We start from the raw sequence: 16,324 nt of genomic DNA, 5'->3' as shown, positions 1-16,324 counted from the left end.
CCTCCGCCTCCTGGGTTCAGGCAATTCTCCTGCCTCAGCCTCCTGAGTAGCTGGGATTACAGGCACGCGCCACCATGTCCAGCTGATTTTTTGTAGTTTTAGTAGAGACGGAGTTTCACCATGTTGACCAGGATGGTCTCGATCTCTTGACCTCGTGATCCACCTGCCTCGGCCTCCCAAAGTGCTGGGATTACAGGCGTGAGCCACCGCGCCCGGCTCTTTTTTTCTTTTTTTTTGAGACAGAGTCTCGCTTTGTCGTCAGGCGCCAGGCTGGAGTGCAATGGCGCAATCTCGGCTCACTGCAACCTCCGCTTCCCGCCGTCTAGCAATTCTCCTGCCTCAGCCTCTAAAGTAGCTGGGACTACAGGCGTGTGCCACCACACCCAGCTAATTTTTTTGTATTTTTAGTAGAGACGGGGTTTCACTATGTGGGCCAGGAGGGTCTCGATCTCTTGACCTCGTGATCCGCCCGTCTGGGCCTCTCTCAAAGTGCTGGGATTACAGGCGTGAGCCACCGCGCCCGGCCGAGGTCATTTTTCTTTTGGGAGGACAAGCACAGGGCATGGGCTGGGGCCCCGGGGCGGTAACCAGCAGCGGCTTTTCCGCTCACCCTTCCTTCTGGGAAACCCAGTGTGCTGAAACAGTGCACGCGGCCCAGCCGTGGCCGAGGCCGTCGGTTCCTGGCCATGCCTAGCTCCTCTGAGGTGCCCTCACCCGTTCAGTTTAGGCACCTCCAGAACACTCGCTCCCGCGCGCCGGAACCCGCGTCGCCCCCTAGCCGCCCGCGGGGCCGGAACTCCCAGATCCGCGCTCCAGGACCGCGCGGTGCCACCTGCGCATGCGCACCCGCGTCCCGCTGCTGTTTAGCGGTTTCCATGACTACGAAGCCCATCGGCCCGGCCTTGGAGAGCAAGAAAATGAAGCTCAAGAGCTTCCTGCTACGGTATTACCCGCCAGGTACGCGCCGACCCGGCCCCGTCATCCCCACGTGGGACCCTGGGCTCCGGGACTGGGAGGGTCTGGGGCGGAGGAGGCCGCGGGGACTGAGGGGCGTGGGGGAGGAGGGGTCCCCTGGTGGGACAGGAAGTCAGGCACTTCCCAACCTGGGCCCCTCATTCCTTCAGATGCTGAACTCTTCCTCTAAACTTGAGCAATTACTCTTTTAGGAATTTAAAAAGTTAAATTTGACTGTGCACATCAGTCCGTCTACATTTATTGAGTGCCTACTGCATACACGCTTTGTGCTCTGTGCCATGGACCTTTAAAGAAGTTCATAGTCCTTGAGGCCAATGAGTGAAGTAACGATGAAATAAATTACTTAACTATCAGTTACTAACTTAAGCAGTACCTTAATTACTTAATCATTGCCTAACTCTAATTTTAGGACTTGGTCACCTTTAAAGAATAAGTGACACCCGTTGATCACCCAGTTTATTAGGGACAGAAATAGGAGTGGAACTCTTGCCTTCTAATTCAGAACTCACATTAAAAATAGAAACATCTGCAAAACGTGCCACAAGACAGAAGATAACCAGATACACTTGCCCAGTGAAGTTTGGATAGGAAGTGTCATAAAAATTTCAAAGGAGTGTAAGATACTTTGCACCAGTTTGGTTTAGAATAGCTTTATGAGGGGTGGGACTTGAATTTAAGGTTAAATGTCACACTTTTCCCAGCAACACATCCAACTGCTTGGTCAACATTTCCTTCGAAGTGCCTGTTGCACTGAGATCTCATGATTTCTTTCTTCCAGCCCCATCCCAATCCTGCTGCTTCCTCAGACTGTGCCCTGACAGTAGATGGCATCATCACCCTGCCTGTTTTTTGACAGAACCTAGGTGGTCAGGTGGTCGCTTTTTGTTTCTCTCTTCTGATCATTTACTGCCCCCCCCACCCCTTTTGCATTCCTTTATCCATTCTGCCAGCTCTAAGTCCAAAATATTCTGTGAATCCATCAGATTATCCCTCTTTCTATAGCACAGAGTGTTTGGTCTGACGTCCCTTCCAGCTGCCAGCCTAGTCTTTTGGGAGCACCCTCCATTCCAGCCACCATTCCCTCCGGCTGGGCTACTCCAGTGGCTTTTTAACTGGATTCCTGGTTTTCACCCTAATCTCCTATAATCCATCTAAGCAGTGGGATCTGAATTCAAGATCTCCAATAGCTTCCCATCATACTTAAGAATCAATCCGCACCTCATGGGATTTGGCTTATCCTGTGCTGTTGACTTCTAAAACTTCTGACTTCTTTAGCTTGCTCTTCTAAGACTTCAGAGGGCCTTTTGCTCATTGTTCTTTTTTTGGACCCAGCTTTCCCTAGAGCTAGAAAAAGCTGCTTCCTTTTCTTCATTCAGTTTCAATCAATGTCAACCACCTGAAGAGACTTTCCTTTCCCACCTGTTCAAAGTAGCCTGCACTGATTTTACTCTATGCCATAATGTGTTTAAAAATTATATTTGACACCATCCAAAATTCTACTTGTTATGTTTCAAATGTCTACCTCTTTCCCATTTAATATAAACTTTGTGAGAACTAAGATCTTTTTTTTTTTTTTTTTTTTTTTTTTTTTTTTTTTTTTTTTAATCATTGTAGCATCCTCTGCTCCTGTAAGAAATTTAGGGACATAGAAGATCAGGAATGTTTGTTGAATGAATGTATGGATAAATGGATGTATTTGATGAGAGATCAGGTATGGAAATTATTGAGAATAAATACTGAAAATCTCAAGGGACGCTGTTTCTGCCTCTCTGGAAGATAGAGCCTGGACAGCTACTTTCTCCAGTTGGATGTTAGCAATTGTAGAAAAGACACTCATTTTCTCCCTCATAGAACTCCAGTTAAAATAACATAAGAAAGCTATATATATGGGAGTATCTAGGAAATTTATTTTATTTAATTAATTAGTTTATTTAATTTTTGAGATAGAGTCTTGCTCTTTTGCCCAGGTTGGAGTGCAGTAGTGCGATCTTGGCTCACTATAACCTCCACCACCTGGATTCAAATGATATTCATGCCTTAGCCTCCAAGGTAGTTGGAATCACAGGTGTGCACCACCACACCCAGCTAATTTTTGTATTTTTCGTAGAGACAGAGTTTCACCATGTTAGCCAGGCTGGTCTCAAACTCCTGATCTCAAGTGATCCACCTGTCTTGGCCTACCAAAGTGCTGGGATTACAGGAATGAGCCACTGCACCGGGCAGAGAGTATCTAAGAAATTTAAGTTAGATATAGGTATATAGTATATAGAAAATTTAAAATTAAGACCAATAGTCTGTTCCCTTTAAGTATTCCATAATTCCGTAATTTTCTTTTGGCTCTTCTTGCCCATAGGCCTGTGCTGGTTCCCATAGGTGTACCAGTAAATGAAGCCCTTGCTTTCATCCCTTTGTTTTGGAGTGTAGGTTAAGAATACGGGCTCTGGGTTCAGAATAACTGATTCTCACCATATACGATTAAAAAAAAACTTGGGCAATTTGTTTTACTCTATCAAACCATGGGTACATGGTGACAACAGCACCACTTTACAGGTCTACTAGACCCTTCCATCTTCTTTCTCTTCAGAGTAAAGAAAGATTTTTGGAAGAATGCTTTCCCCAGTTGCTGTCCTCCCTTCTGGATTGAACTCCTATCGTGTTTTCACTCTCATTGCTCCACTGAAACTGCCCACTTCAAGATCTCCAGTGACATTCACATTGCTAATCCACTGGTGAAGCCACAGTCCTTGCCTGTCTTGACCTGACAGCAGCATTCGACCCATTTGACCACTCTACTTTTCTTTTGCTTCCAGGACAGATTCTATTTTTATTTGTGTGTCATTGTCACTTCTTCTCTGTCCACTTTGTTGGTTCCTCTTCTTCTTTTTGATTATTTAATGTTGGAGTGCCCCAGAAACCTAACCTTGGATTTCTCTTCTATCTATTCTTATATACTAGGCAATCTTGTCCATTCTCAAGGCGTAAAAACTATCCTGAAGCTGGGAACGGTGGCTCAAATGTGTAATCCCAGCACTTTGGGTTGCTGAGGTGGGCAGATCACCTGAGGTCAGGAGTTCCAGACCAGCCTGGCCAATGTGGTGAAACCCCACCTCTACTAAAAGTACAAAAAGTATTAGCCAGGTGTGGTGGTGCGGGTCTGTTACCCAGCTACCCAGGAAGCTGAGGCAGGAGAATCGTTTGAACCTGGAAGGTGGTCATTGCAGTGAGCCGCGATTGTGCCAGTGCACTCCAGCCTGGGCGCCAGAGCGACTCTGTCTCAAAAAAACAAAAACAAAAAATAAAAAAACAAACCACCCTGCATAGTCCTGAGTACCTAACTGCCTGCCCGACGAATTCATCTGAATGTCTACTGTGCATCCCATCTGGGATCTCCTATGGTCAGCAAATTGCCGCTCCATTTCTCCACTTGCTCATGCCAAACATTTTGGACTCTTCCTTGTCTCCTCTCTCTCATACTCCACATCTGGTCCAATAACAAATCCTGCTAGTCCTGGCTTCAGAATATATACAGAATTCAACAGTTTCTTCTACCTGACCACTACCATTCTTTTCAGCTTGAAAACTTCCTTCCTCCCTCGACCCACTTCAGTCTACATGGCAGTGGGATGGCTCTGTCGGAACATAAATATGATCATGTCACTCTTCTGCTCCAGCCCTCCAATGGCTTCTCATCTCACTTAAAAGGGTCATAATTCCCAAGGCCCTGCAAAATCTCAGCCCCTGTTGCTTCCCTGACCTCACCACTTTCTGCTTTTCCCTCCAGCAGAACTCCTTGGTGTTCCCTGGATGGGGCAGGCATGTCCCCACTCAGGGTCTGCAGTTGCTGTTCTTTCTGCCTCGAATAATCTACCTATGGACATTTGTATCGCTAGTGTCCCATATTTTTAAACTCTTTCCTCAAAAGTGTGTAAAGTGAAGACTTAGATGACTCCCTTCTGAGCATTCCTACCTTCTTCCCATGATATTTCACAGCCCCTTTCCCTACTTTGTCTTTTCTCCTTGGGGCTTTCTTAATCCAACTCATCATTATTTTACTCGTTTATTTTGTTTATTCTTCCCTGCTAGAATGAAAGCTTGATGAAAGTAGAAACTTTGTCTATTTTGTTTCCGCCTTATCTCTAGCACCCAGAGCAGAGCCTGGTGCACAAAATGACATTAATGTTTCTGTTGAATAAGTGAGTTTAATGAGATGATGTGTGTTATGCAGAATGCCTCAAACTCTTTCTGAAATGTGAAAGGGTCAGATAAGTGACCTTTGATCTACTTCAGCTCTAAAAGCCTAGGATTCTTATAGCGATCTTAGATTCAGGCAATGCTCTTGACTCATGCTTGCAACTATTGCCTTAATGATTATCTTATAATGAGATCATATTACTTAGCACCCTTGACATTTAATTTCTGAATTCCGATCTTTGGTGAGCCATATCATATGCAAGTTTCCAACATACTGCTGAATAGCAGGTAGGTGTTTCAATAACATTACCAGACAGGAAAAAACCATTCACCACTGAATCATTCTGGTGCTACCTTTATCCTTTTGCATATAGAGGAGTTTTGTTTTGCCTCCTAATCCTCTAATTTTCGTCCTCCCACTTTCTTTTAAATAACAGATAGGTCAGGGGCATTGTCTTGTTGCTATCTACTGAATGCTATCTCCCTACCTGCATTCTCAAAAACTAAATGCGCATACTAATAACATGGCTAACCAAACATGGGACATTCCTTTTCATCTTGGTCATATTTATTAACTCATAAGCTCTTTGCTTTGGGAGGAGTGGGTGTTGACTCTGTGCTTTTCAGCTGACTCAGCTATGACAATTTTCGTCTTTAATTTATTGTGTGAAGTCCATAGTTCTTTGGCCAGGAGAAAGAAGTAAGTCAATGGTTAACTAAACTAGCTAACATTCTGAGCGCTTTAAAGGTTTCTGTTAATTGAATATATAATCTAAGTAAAGAATACTAATATCATTTGAAGCATGCCCTTTTAAATATTGAAGAATTTGAGAAATACAGGCTTCTTACCTGTTTTGGAAGTTATATTTATTGAATAATACACAATCAAGGGAAAATTAAGATTACTAAGATACTATGAGAAACAATCACTGAAGAAACACATGTATTTCTGGCAGCATCTTTGTTTATTTATTTTTACTTTTGAAACACAGATTTACTCTGTTGCCCAGGCTGGAGTACAGCCCAGACTAGAGTGCAGTGGCAAGATCTTGGCTCACTGCAACCTCTGCGCAATCTCTGCCTCAATCTCCTGCGTTGCTGAGATTACAGGCATGTGCCATCATGCCCAGCTAATTTTTGTATTTTTAGTAGATATGTAGTTTGATCATATTGGCCAAGCTGATCTTGAGCTCCTGACCTCAAGTGATGCAACTGCCTCGCCTCCTAAAGTGCTGGGATCATAGGCATGAGCCATTGCTCCTGGACTCTGTTGATTTTCTGTTTTTATTCTTCATGGCATGTGGCACAGCCTTTTGCTCATATTGGAGCTCAGTAATCATGAGAGGGATGAACATATTGCCTAGGTCAATGTTGCACAAGCTTTTTGGCACCAGGGACTGACTGATTTCGGGTAAGACAATTTTTCCACAGATGAGGAGGTTGGTTTCAGGATGAAACAGTTACACCTGAGATCATCAGGCATTAGTCAGATTCACATGAAGAGTGTGCAACCTAGATCCCTCGTATGCATAGTTCACAATAGGTTTCGTGCTGCTATGAGACTCTAATGCTGCTGCTCATCTGATAGGAGGCAGATTGAGCTCAGAAGGTAATGCTCACTCGCTCACTGCTCACCTCCTGCTGTGTGTCCTGCGTTCTAACAGGCCACAGACTGGTACTGGTCTAGGGTCCAGTGGGCTGAGGGGATCCCTGGCCTAGAGGTTTTGTAACAGCAAAGCAGTCAAATGTACATGTTTCAATTTTGTACTTTATTTTCCAGATCCATTTGCACAGCATCCCAACGAATTTTTAGTAGTCAGCTTAAAGACTTTGAATCTTTTTACTTTATTACAAACAAGATAGTGAAGAGAGAAAGCAGACTTTTATTAACTTATTTGCTAAAGTGTTAAAAATGCATTTCCTTAAGGTATTAGATCATACTCCATGGGCTGCCAAGTGCTAACGCTTTCCAACCTTTTTCTCTCTGAGTTATAGATTATTATTATATTGTTTATTCATTGTGTACACCATTTATTTACTCAAACATTTATTTCCTCAATAATAACACATAGTAAGTACCCTTATATATAATGCCAAAAATCTAAAATTATAGTACTGAAAGAAACACTCTCTTAATGATAATGACACCTTGCATTGATACAGACTTTGTATATTTTAATGTATGTATCTTTCTTGAATTTTCAAATACGTTCATAGGGATCTTGATCTTCAAGAGTTTATATTCTAATAATGTTGATCAACTGGGCATGGTGGTGCATACCTTTAATCCTAGCACTTTGAGAGGCTGAGGCAGGAGGATGGCTTGAGCCCAGGAGTTTGAGACCAGCCTGAGAAACATAGTGAGATCTTGTTTCTACAAAAAATTAAAAAGTTACTGGGCACAGTGGCATGGGCCTGTAGTCTCAACTATTCAAGAAAATGAGGCAGGAGGATGGCATGAGTCCCCAGAGTTCGAGGCTGCAGTGAGCTATGGTTGTATCACTGCACTGCAGCCTGGGTGACAGAACAAGACTCTGCCTCTAACAAAATGAAAAAGAAAAGATGTTGATCCCTATCATTTTTTCATTTTTCTTATTTTTCTCTTACTTTCTAATTTTAATTTTAATTATTTTTTTGCCCAGGCTGGAGTGCAGTGGCACAATCTCAACTCACTGTTACGTCTACCTCCTGGGTTCAAGTGATTCTCCTGCCTCAGCTTCCCAAGTAACTGGGGTTACAGGCATGCCACCACACCTGGCTAATTTTTTGTATGTTTAGTAGAGACAGAGTTTCACCGTGTTGGCCAGGCTGGTCTCGAATTCCTGGCCTCAAGCGGTCTGCCTGTCTCAGCCTCCCAAAGTGCTGGAATTACAGGCATGAGCCACTATGCCTGACTTCTCTTACTTTTTTAAATTATAAAATATTTATGCATAGCTAAATAATGAAAATACATCAAGAAATAGCTAAGATCGGCCTCATCCCCCTGAATATGTGATCATCCCTTGAAAGGAGCCACCTAATGTGTGTGAATGCCTGTTTCTTCAAGCTGCTGATGTTGAATATTATCAGTCTTTTTAATCTTTGCTAATTTGATGGGTGAAACTTATATCTACTTTGTTTTGTATTTTTTTTGATAATGAAATTAGGGATTTTTGGTTTTGGTTTGTTTTTTGATCATTGACTGTCTTTGTACATTGACTGTTCCTGACTTTTGTCCAATTTTCTTTTTAAAAATTATGTTTGGAGTTCTTTATATTAAGTTCTTAAAGCTTTGTGTTTATGGTTGAAACTTCTTTGCTGATTACTATTTGCCTTTAACTTTGTGGTATCTTTTATCATACAGAAGCTTACAATTTATTTTAGACAAATTTGTCAAATTTTTCTTTTATAGCTATTGTGTTTCACATACTTACAAAGGTGATTACAGACACTAAGATATAAATACAATATATTATTTAGAATGTTTTATATTTTATTTTTAATATTAAAATTTGTAATCAACCTGGAATATTTTTGCACATTGTATGTGGCAGAAATATATTTTATTAACTTTTCAAAAATTCCAAGTGATTATTACATCATTTATTGAACAAAACTGTCTTTCTCTATTAATCTGAAATATGGTTACATCATTTATTGAATGATACATTCTTTCTCTATTAATTGAAATATTATCTTCACTTTATTTTTAAATTTTGATGCATAGATGATTTTATTATACTGATCTAATTTTGTATCAGAACCACATTTTATTGTTTTATAGTTCATTGTAATATCTGGTACAGTAAATTTTCACATTTTAAAAAGTAACATCATTATAATTACATTAACTTCATAAATTTGACATCTTTACCGCATTAAGTTTTCTCATTAATAAATGTGTCTCCTCGTTTATCACATTTTTTTAAATCAATAGTACATCTAGGACTTGCATATTTTTTATTCTATATTTAGATATTCAGTAATTTTCTTTGCGATTATAAATGTGATCTTGCCATTAGCTGCATCTTTAATGGTTACAGTATCTCTTTCTTATCTTCTTCTAGTCTTAGCTTTTTGTATTCTATTTATCTTTTATAAAAACCTTAAATCTTTTTTGTAATGTGGCATACAGTTAGGTTTAAAGATATTTTAACAGTGCTATAATGTCCACATTTTGCTGAAAAGTTTAATGTGACATGAATAGTCTTTTTTTTACTCTGAAGAAATAAGTGCTGGTTGGCTCTCCACGGAATCTTTCTTTTTTTCTTTTAAAGTTTGCTTTTGAGACTATAGTTTGGTTTCAGGTCTTTAGTACAAAAGAACTACTTCTTGTGGGGAAAAAAACAACGCAAAATTATGCCAAACTCTCTTCTAACTAGTATTTGCTTGCCATGTGAGAGTGTTCTGGGCAGTTACTCCAGCCATTAAAAGCATTTTGAATGATTTTTCTGTTCTAAAATCTTGCACTTCATTACACAACATCTGCCTGGATTACCTATTAGGTTTCACCATATCTGCACAGCAAGACAGGGTTGAGAAAAATTCCTTCTGAGAGATCATATGCAGCTGAGTGGGTAGTGATGAGGAAGAAACTCTAGAGGAGAAGCAATGTTGAAGGAGAAGATCCTGAACTCATTGAGGTGGTGGGGAGACATCTATGTATCTGGAACTCAGAGGACATCTAGACTAGTGGGTTGCAATTAATGGTTAGCATGTTGATGGTAATTAAAGTCCTGGAACCGATGAATTTATACAGGGAAAGAATATAAGGTGAGAAGAGAAGAATCTCTAGACCTGAAGTTTAAAGATGCTTAGTGTTTAAAGGTCAGGCAAAAGGGGACAAAGGAGAATAAAAAATGACAAAGTGATTGGGAAAAGAGAAAGAAGAGATTTTATAAAAGCTTAAAGGAGGTATATTTGAGGAAGGAGGACATATTGTTAATAGTGTTGATGATTTCTGACAGGCTTGTGCTATAAGGACAGAGAATGTCAAATACATTAAGCAATTTGAGGACAGTCTTCTAATCATCTACCAGTTAATTCATGTATTCAACAAGCACTACTTGAGCATTTTGAAAGATCATGAAGGCACTGGATAAGAGCAGGCACTGTTGATGGAGAAGTGGAAGCTAGGGAGGAATCTGAGTGTGTTGCTCATACTTGACCCTGAACAAAACAAATCACAGTCCTGCTGTGCTTAAATCATGACTTGCCCTGAGAAGGGTCTTTTTGGGAACATAGGGAGTCATCTGACATGGATATGCTTCCTTCTTCAAAGACGTTACAAGCTCACTGGAAAGAGAAGGCATAAATGCAATTTAAGTAATACAAGGTGACCATGTAGGGAATGGCACAAGCCAGCATTTGATTAACAGCTAGTTAATAAGCACTGTTCATTGAGAATTTATGCCAAGTGCTTTTTATACATTTATGTAATCTCAATTAGCAAACTGTAGGTATTGTTCATAGATGAGAAAATTGAGATAAAGAAATTACTTTGCTAGAACTATGACATAAGTAAGGGGTTGAAGATGTATTTGATGCCAAGTACACACTTTTCAACTCTGCCACATTCTTTTTTTTTTTTTTTTTTGAGACAGACTTTTACTCTGTCACCTAGGCTGGAGTCAGTGGTGTGATCTCAGCTCAATGAAACCTCTGCCTCCCAGGTTCAAGAGATTCTCCTTCTTCAGCCTCTCAAGTAGCTGGGATTACAGGTGCCTGCCAGCACACCCAGCTAATTTTTGTATTTTTAGTAAAGACAGGGTTTCAGCATGTTGGCCAGGCTGGTCTCAAACTCCTGATCTCAAGTGATCCACCTGCCTCAGCCTCCCAAAGTGCTGGGATTATAGTAGTGAGCCACCACACCTGGCCTCTGCCACATTCTTTCTCAACGGTTCAGTGCTTTTGAAAAGTAAACATCGTGTTTTGGTAACATTTGCTATTTTCCCTTGATCTGAAATACTGCTGGAATCATATTGGTTATATCAAACTATGGACTATAGCAGTAATTCTCAGACTGTAGGGGACTCCTGAGAACACTTGAACACTTTCAGCAGGGTCTTAAGGTCAAACTTATTTTTCATGATAACAATAAGATGTCGCTTCCTTTTTTACACTGTACTGACATTGTCACTAATGGTCCAGAAGCAATGGAAGGTGAAACTGCTGGTGCCTTACTACAAATCAAGGAAGTGACACCAAACTATAATGGTAGTCACTGTATTCTTCAGTGACACACACTCACAATAGTAAAAAACAAAAAATCCCAGCAGAACAACCTAGTTTCGCTTGAGAATTTCCTTGATGAAGCAGCAAAAATTATTAATGTAGCTAAATGTTAACATACAAGTGCATGTGTTTTGAGTATTCTAGATGATGAAATAGGAAGCACTAAGAAATCACTTCTGCTGTTCATGAAGCCTGATAGTTGTTGATATGGTTAGGCTTTGTGTCCTCACCCAAATCTCGTCTTGAATTATAATTCCCATAATCCCTATAATCCCCACATGTCAAGAGAAAGACCAGATGGAGGTGACTGGTTCTCATGATAGTGAGTTCTCACGAGATCTGATCATTTTATAAGTGTTTGGTAGTTTCTCCTGCATGCATTCTCTTCCTGCCGCCTTGTGAAGAAGGTGACTTACTTCGTCTTTTCCTTCCACCATGATTGTAAGTTTCCTGAGGCCTCCCTGGCTGTGAGGAACTTTGAGTCAATTAAACTTCTTTCTTTTATAAATTACCCAGTCGCAGGCAGTTCTTTATAGCAGTATGAAAACAAACTAACGCAGTTGTCTTAAGGAAAATGTCAGTTGCTTGAGTTATGAGATGAGCCAAATTTTTTTCATGGAAAAGCATTTTTACTTGAAAGACTGACCAAGAAACAACATGGTTTTCAGACTTGGACATTTGGCAGACATTTTCTTGAAAATGAACAAAGTGAGCCCACAACTTTCAAACAAAAATGTCAGCATTTCTTGCTAGTGATATATTTGCACTTTCAAGCAAAAAGTATAAGCTCCTAACACTTTTGTTTACCACCATAATCTTGACAGCTTAACAACAGTGAGAATTTTATGATAAAAATTGGTAGTGAAAGTGGCAAATGTTACTTTCTGATATTGTGTGATGAAATATTTCAGCAGTTAAAATATATGCATAACTTATTTTTCAAATGTCCAGTGCATGATTGTGCATGGATCATGCATGGATAAAAGATCCATCGAAAGTGTGAAATAGACCAATGGGGTTTAATGCAAGTATATGGAAAAGTTCACTGATATGGTTTCAGATTCTATACAGCAACTAATTTTAAGAAGTCACCATTTGTTGAGTCTTAATATAATATCAAAAAGAATGTTCATAATGATATAAAAAAGCAATTATAATATTCATTTTCAGACTACATATCAGTGTCTGACTACATTTGTTTAAAACCTTTAGCAACAGCTTGAATGCAGAAACAGATGAGAATCCAGTGTCTTAAGCCAGATAGTAGAGAGTTGCAAAAGTATAAAACAGCACTACTCTTCTTGCTCTTTTGGGGGGCATGAAAATATAGTTATTTTTACAAAATTTTATAAAAACAACATGCTATGAGTTATTGTTATTTTAAAGTGACTTAATAAATATTTTAAAACTTTCTCAATTTTAGTTTTTAATATGAAAAAAACCAAAAACTCTTTGGTGTTCTAAATAATTTTTAAGAGTGTAAGGTGGTCCTGAAGCCAAATTTTTTAGATGAACTTGTCTATATCCACGGACAGAGGTAGTAGAATCAAGTGGCTAGGAAGTTCTGTCCAGTTTTTATTAGTGCTGGGCTGTTTGGATGCAGTATATTCTATGGTTCCATTTTCAAGTTCACGGATTCTATTTTCTGTCATCTCTACTTTTGAACTCACTTAGCAAGTTTTTTATTTTTCTTATATTTTTTAGTTTTATAATTCTCATTTGGTTTAATATTTTCTGGGATTTTTCATTTTTCATTTGTTTCAAATAAATTTGTAAATGATTACTGAAGGATTTTTATAATATCTTCTTTAAAGTCCTTGTTAGATGATTCCAACCTCTGATTCATCTTGGTATTGCTGTTTGTTGATTGTCCTTGGCACAGTAGGTGATTTTTTTAAAAAAAAATCGTGTCCTAGACATTTTGATTATTATGGATATTCTTGATTCTATCTAAACCTTCTAATTTGGTGAAATCTGCTTAGATTTGGCATATGTATTCTTGGGGTACTTTTGTGGGTGTTAGTTTTAATGGTGGTGGTAATGTAGTTTCCTAAGTCCTTGCAATGCTACTGTCCATTGTTTTTTTTGGTACAGCTAGTGCTCGACTTATGACCACGATTGGTTCAGACAGACCGGTCGTAACACGATTTGGTTGTAAGTTGAGTAGGCTCTATGTACGGTACTGTGAAAATCTTTATAAAAATCTTTAAGTCATATTTTATCATAATTTTCTTTCATTATTATTATATATCATAATTTTCTTTGTTCATTTTATGCCATTTGTATCATCTCTACACCATTTTGTTTCTTATTTTTACATTCGTCAGGTTTAGGTAAAACACTGCATTACCAGTACAACTGGTTTAATATTTACAAAACATACAAAATTACAAAATACAGGTGCATACAAAAGTACAAAATACAGGTGTAAAAAATACCATAGGAAACATTTTCCCAATTGCAAAACATATCAAAATATATATATATATATATGTACAAAACATTTTATTGGCTGCTGGAGCTTGGCTGCGGATCGTTGATGTAGTCATCTGAGGCAGCAGTTGGGGTTACCGGAGTTGGTTTTTTCATAAACATGGTGAGCTTTGTCTGAATTGTGTGTTTCTTTTTTTCTTCATAAATTTCACAATATGGACGAAACACATCGTGCGCCATCCGTTCAATCCTCGCAAATCGTTCGATGTTTGGGTCCATTGCTTCGAAATGTATAAGAAGTTTATTCAGTAAAGATAAACCGTCTGATAATCCCTTAGTGGTGAACTTTCTTTCTGGCTCCTCCTCTTCTTTCTCTGCTTTTCTTCTTTCTTCTTCCGCCACTCTTTCTTCTTCCAGTTCCATTAGCCCTTCATTTGTAAGTTCTCCGGATTCTTTGTCTAGCAACTCTTCGACATCTTCCATTTCACACTCCAAAGAAAGGTCTTTAGCGAGTTTTACTATTTTTTCCCGAATCGTTTCAAGTTCATGTTCACTGTCAAATCCGTCAAAATCATTAACATAGCGCTTAACACAATTTTTCCAGATGCCATTCATGCACTTTGTCGTCACAGCCTCCCAGGTGGTAGCGATATTCTTGATACACATCAAAATGTTGTAATGTTTCCAAAAATCTACAGCAGAGCAGTTGTGGTTAGCAATTGTGGTCGTAAAGTCGAATGGTTGTAAGTTGCATAGGTTGTAAGTCAATCAATACCTGTATTGCTAAGACTCCTGCTCAGTCGCTGCTGGTGCCACCTGCAGGGGGCAGAAGGTACTTCTCTAGTAGGCCTGCTGTCACAGAGGGACCTTCCTGGTCACTTCTGGGCCTGATTATGCTGCTGGCTGGAAGACAGGGAGACACAGGGCTTTGCTGAGGCTGCCTCAGTGCCTGTGGAGTGAGGTCTGAGACATCCCTGGACTTCATCGTTGTCTCTTTTGCAAGTGGATAGGACCATCCACCAATGGCCTGGCTGTGGAGTGGGATCTGGGAGGTCCCAGGACTTTGTTGATGGGGCTACAGCCAGATCCAACTGCCTGCTGGGGCCCAGCATGTGCAGTGGGAACTGAAACAGCCTCGAGCCCAGCTTCCACCGGGGGATCAAAGTGCTTGCAAGGAACCCCATTTGTGAGGCAGTGACTAGGGCCCTCTTGTCCTAGCTTTGGGATGTGGAGTGTGGTGGTAAAAAGAAAATCCAGGACTCTCACCATGTAGTCATTCTTCAAGCCCTGAGACCTTAGCCAGTCTACCTTCTCCCATCCAACTTTCAATTATTTTATCATTGTCTGTTGAACAATTTCAAGGGCATTTAGTTGTATTTAGAGGGAAGGACCAGGGAAAAGTGTGTCTACATGATTTTGTTTTGGAACTAGATATAACTGCTTTTTATTTTTATTAAAAAATAAAAATTTTAAAAAGCAAAAATGGAAAAAATTGTGGCAAGGTAGGTTAACTTTTGGCATAGGCGGTCATCATATGTGTTTTATAGCATGTTTGTTTCTTTCTGTAGGAATTATGTTGGAATATGAAAAAAGTGGAGAATTAAAGACTAAGTCCATAGATTTGCTTGATCTTGGTCCCAGGTAAGTTAACTATGTAACGCAACAAGTAAATTTTCACTGGAAATGATACAGAGTGATGTGCGGATGAGCTGCAGGTAATACATTAAACTGTATATAATAAACTGCAGCTAATACATTATTTTTTAAAAATAGTTCTTCTGCGGTGTATTAGTTTCTGTTTGTTTCAGTGAGTTGTACCTGAGGATCTTCCTGAATGAAGAGGAGGTGGAAAAAGGGTCATCACTCTTTTTTTTTTTTCTAGGAAGTTCTTTAAAAAATAAACCTTTGAGTTTATAGTTTTAGAAAAGTTGTGAAGGTAGAGTTTCCACACTTAGTTTCCCTTGATCTTAGCATCTCAGATAGTGAGGTACATTTATTAGGATTAATGAACCAGTATGATACATACATATTAGCTAAGGCCCACTTTATTCAGTTTTTCTTAGTTTTTCCCTAATTCCCTTCTTCTGTTCCAGGATTCCATCCAGAATCCCACATGACATTTCGCCATCATGTATCCTTAAGCATCCCTGGGCTGTTTCTCAGACTTCTTTTATTTTGCCGACCTTAACATTTTTGAGAAGTACTTGTAACTGAGTTTTAAGAATATTACTAAACCTGTTATTATTAAATACTTCATAGGTCTGAGTGAATATGTTCCTCCTCATTAATTGTCATGGGGCAGAAGGGGGAGACCTAACCTCTGTTACTGAAGCTTGGTATGAACCCAGAGGAAATCTCTTGTGATGTAATAATGCCCAGAGTTCCAAATCTAATCATAATAGCCTACATGGTGGCTCACACCTGTAATCCCAGCACTTTGGGAGGCCAAGGAGGGTGGATCACTTGAGGTCAGGATTCAAGACCAGCATGGCCAACATGGTGAAACCCTGTC

General features: G+C 39.7%; 1 protein-coding gene across 6 annotated transcripts in view; it reads left to right on the top strand.

Moving 5' to 3' along the window:
* Positions 1-804: 804 nt before the first annotated feature.
* Positions 805-16,324, top strand: part of DAW1 (dynein assembly factor with WD repeats 1) — a 48,558-nt gene continuing 33,038 nt past the window's right edge. For 3 of the 6 annotated variants that reach the window (XM_017529086.2, XM_037738741.1, XM_037738737.1), the window contains exons 1-2: positions 820-957; positions 15,381-15,453. In XM_017529086.2, the coding sequence (XP_017384575.1) occupies positions 876-957; positions 15,381-15,453 (155 nt within the window). In that variant the 5' untranslated portion in view covers positions 820-875. Of the gene's footprint in view, positions 958-1,384; positions 1,591-15,380; positions 15,454-16,324 lie in introns of all 6 variants that reach the window. The other 3 variants (XM_037738742.1, XM_037738739.1, XM_037738740.1) reach the window with 2 other exon arrangements.

Source organism: Cebus imitator, unplaced genomic scaffold (genome assembly GCF_001604975.1).
Source record: "Cebus imitator isolate Cc_AM_T3 unplaced genomic scaffold, Cebus_imitator-1.0 Scaffold57, whole genome shotgun sequence".
NCBI classification, from domain to species: domain Eukaryota; kingdom Metazoa; phylum Chordata; class Mammalia; order Primates; family Cebidae; genus Cebus; species Cebus imitator.
The sequence above is the reverse complement of the archived record's forward strand: the minus strand, read 5'-3'. Positions and strand labels throughout refer to the sequence as shown.